A 3,185-nucleotide genomic window follows, 5' to 3' on the forward strand; every position below is an offset into this window, starting at 1 on the left:
TCCGGCTGCTGCAGGTGGGTGCCCTTCGCTCACCCGGCTCGGGGGGGGGGCAGGCGCTGGCACCCCTGGGTGCTGCCTGCCCGCTCCAGGCACCCGTTTGCTTGCAGCAGGATGGTGCTGGGCTCCTTCTGGCTTGGGGGGGGTGCTGGTGCTTGTACCAGTATCATACTGGGCACCTGGGGGGCTCATCCCAGCTTGGGGGGTCCTGGTGCTTCTACCAGTATCATACTGGGCTCCTGGGGGGCTCATCCCAGCTTGGGGGGGTCCTGGTGCTTGTACCAGTATCATACTGGGCTCCTGTGGGGGCTCATCCCAGCTTGGGGGGGTCCTGGTGCTGTACCAGTATCATACTGGGCTCCTGGGGGGGCTCATCCCAGCTTGGGGGGGTCCTGGTGCTTGTACCAGTATCATACTGGGCTCCTGTGGGGGCTCATCCCAGCTTGGGGGGGTCCTGGTGCTTGTACCAGTATCATACTGGGCACCTGGGGGGGCTCATCCCAGCTTGGGGGGGTCCTGGTGCTTGTACCAGTATCATACTGGGCTCCTGGGGGGGCTCATCCCAGCTTGGGGGGGTCCTGGTGCTTGTACCAGTATCATACTGGGCTCCTGGGGGGGCTCATCCCAGCTTGGGGGGGTCCTGGTGCTTGTACCAGTATCATACTGGGCTCCTGTGGGGGCTCATCCCAGCTTGGGGGGGTCCTGGTGCTTGTACCAGTATCATACTGGGCTCCTGGGGGGGCTCATCCCAGCTTGGGGGGGTCCTGGTGCTTGTACCAGTATCATACTGGGCACCTGGGGGGGCTCATCCCAGCTTGGGGGGGTCCTGGTGCTTGTACCAGTATCATACTGGGCTCCTGTGGGGGCTCATCCCAGCTTGGGGGGGTCCTGGTGCTTGTACCAGTATCATACTGGGCTCCTGTGGGGGCTCATCCCAGCTTGGGGGGGTCCTGGTGCTTGTACCAGTATCATACTGGGCTCCTGTGGGGGCTCATCCCAGCTTGGGGGGGTCCTGGTGCTTGTACCAGTATCATACTGGGCTCCTGTGGGGGCTCATCCCAGCTTGGGGGGGTCCTGGTGCTTGTACCAGTATCATACTGGGCACCTGGGGGGGCTCATCCCAGCTTGGAGGGGGTGCTGGTGCTTGTACCAGTATCATACTGGGCTCCTTGTGGAGCTCATCCCAGCTTGGGGGGGTCCTGGTGCTTGTACCAGTATCATACTGGGCACCTGGGGGGGCTCATCCCAGCTTGGAGGGGGTGCTGGTGCTTGTACCAGTATCATACTGGGCTCCTTGTGGGGCTCATACCGGCTTGGGGGGGATGCTGGTGCTTGTACCAGTATCATACTGGGCTCTTGGGGGGCTCATACCGGCTTGGGGGGGTCCTGGTGCTTGTACCAGTATCATACTGGGCTCTTGGGGGGCTCATACCGGCTTGGGGGGGTCCTGGTGCTTGTACCAGTATCATACTGGGCTCTTGGGGGGCTCATACCGGCTTGGGGGGGTCCTGGTGCTTGTACCAGTATCATACTGGGCTCCTTGTGGGGCTCATCCCAGCTTGGGGGGGATGCTGGTGCTTGTACCAGTATCATACTGGGCTCTTGGGGGGTTCATCCCAGCTTGGTGCTTGCGCTGGGATGGTGCTGGGCTCTTCTCGGGGCTCCTCCCAGCTCGGGGAGCACCGCAGCCCAGACGCAGGGTGACGGCCACCCCCGCCTGCGCAGGCGCCGCCATTGGAGCACCCGTCTTCGCCGGAGCTGCGGCGGACGCCGGAATCGCGCGAGCGCGTCGGCGGCCTGGAGGAGCAGGTGAGCGGGTGGGGGGGGGGGGCGGGGGGCACCCCAAAAGCAGGGGACACACGCAGCCGTGTCCCCTCCCCGCCCCCCAACCCCTCATCCCTTTGCAGGACCCTCACCGCCACCCCAGCAGCATTTAGGGCCCTTCCGCAGAGACCGGCACAACTCGTCTCACGGGTGGGAGGGGAGCCGGCCCCAGCCTCGTGCTCACGAAACCCCGCAGCCCCGCGCTGCGTCATTCCCTTTTCTAAAGCCGAGCGCCGCGCTTCACCCCCGAGGCGACGGCGCTCGCACAATTTTGATACAGGTTGGGGGGCCCGACGGGTGGGTTTTTCCCATTTTTCTATTGCGATTTTTAACAAAAAAATTGGAAATACTCCTTTTTTTTTTAGCCCTGGGACGGCACCGGCTGTATTTCCCCCGGTCCACCTCTTGCCAGCCCCAACCCTCAGCAAGTCCTAATTTCCCCCCTTTTTCTAACAAAAAACTACTCTGCTTTGGTGGTTTGGTGGGTTTTTTAGCGAATAGCGGGATTTTTGTGTCACCGGTTTTGGCGTTTGAGGTTTTTACTGGTGCTACGGGGCAGCCCGCGGGCGGGGGGCTGAGCCAAACCGAACACGCAGCCGCACGGAGGCGGCTGTCGCTCCCGGCACTATGAAATGTGGATAAACCCCAGTCCCTAAATAATAATAATAATAATAATAAATAATGAAAATACTAATTAATAATAAAAAATTAATTGATGATAAAAATACTGATTGATAATAAAAATATTACTTGATAATAAAAATAATAACAATAATAACTAGCAATAAATATTATTATTATCACACCACTTACCCCCTGCGCGGGGAGGGGACGGGACGGAGGAGGGGGACGGAGAAAACTCGACGCCGAACACCCCCGGACTATTTTCTATAAGAGAGCTGGAAACTATAAGAACTGCACGCTAGACGCTATACGAGAGACACGCCTGAGAGCTGTGTAGGACGCACACTATAGAGCTGTATAGGGTATGAGACACTATAGAGCTGTGTATGATACAAGACGCACACTACAGAGTTGTATAGGACACAAGACACACGCTATGGGGCTGTATATGATATGAGACGCACACTATAGAGCTGTATAGGATACAAGATGCATGCTATAGAGCTGTGTATGATACAAGACACTATAGAGCTGTATATGATACAAGGTGCACACTATAGACCTGTATAGGATACAAGATGCACGCTATAGAGCTGTGTATGATACAAGACACACTATAGAGCTGCGTATGACGAGACACACGCTGTAGAGCTGTATATAAGAGAACTGCACCCTATATGAGCAGCACGCTATAGAGATAGCTGCATGCTCTGAGAACTACACGCTGTAGGAGAGCTGCA

The 3,185-nt window shown here is 57.4% G+C and overlaps 1 protein-coding gene across 1 annotated transcript in view; it reads left to right on the forward strand.

Annotated features, from left to right (window-relative positions):
• CROCC (ciliary rootlet coiled-coil, rootletin) overlaps positions 1 to 2,399 on the forward strand; it is a gene marked incomplete at its 3' end in the record, with an annotated part of 17,095 nt that extends 14,696 nt beyond the window's left edge. The window contains 3 exon segments of the mRNA XM_082009216.1: positions 1,723 to 1,806; positions 1,905 to 1,971; positions 2,357 to 2,399. Of these exon segments, the coding sequence (XP_081865342.1) occupies positions 1,723 to 1,806; positions 1,905 to 1,971; positions 2,357 to 2,399 (194 nt within the window).
• Between the last annotated feature and the right edge of the window lie 786 nt (positions 2,400 to 3,185).

The sequence above is a fragment of the Phaethon aethereus genome, assembly GCF_964289735.1.
Source record: "Phaethon aethereus genome assembly, chromosome: 21".
NCBI lineage: Eukaryota > Metazoa > Chordata > Aves > Phaethontiformes > Phaethontidae > Phaethon > Phaethon aethereus.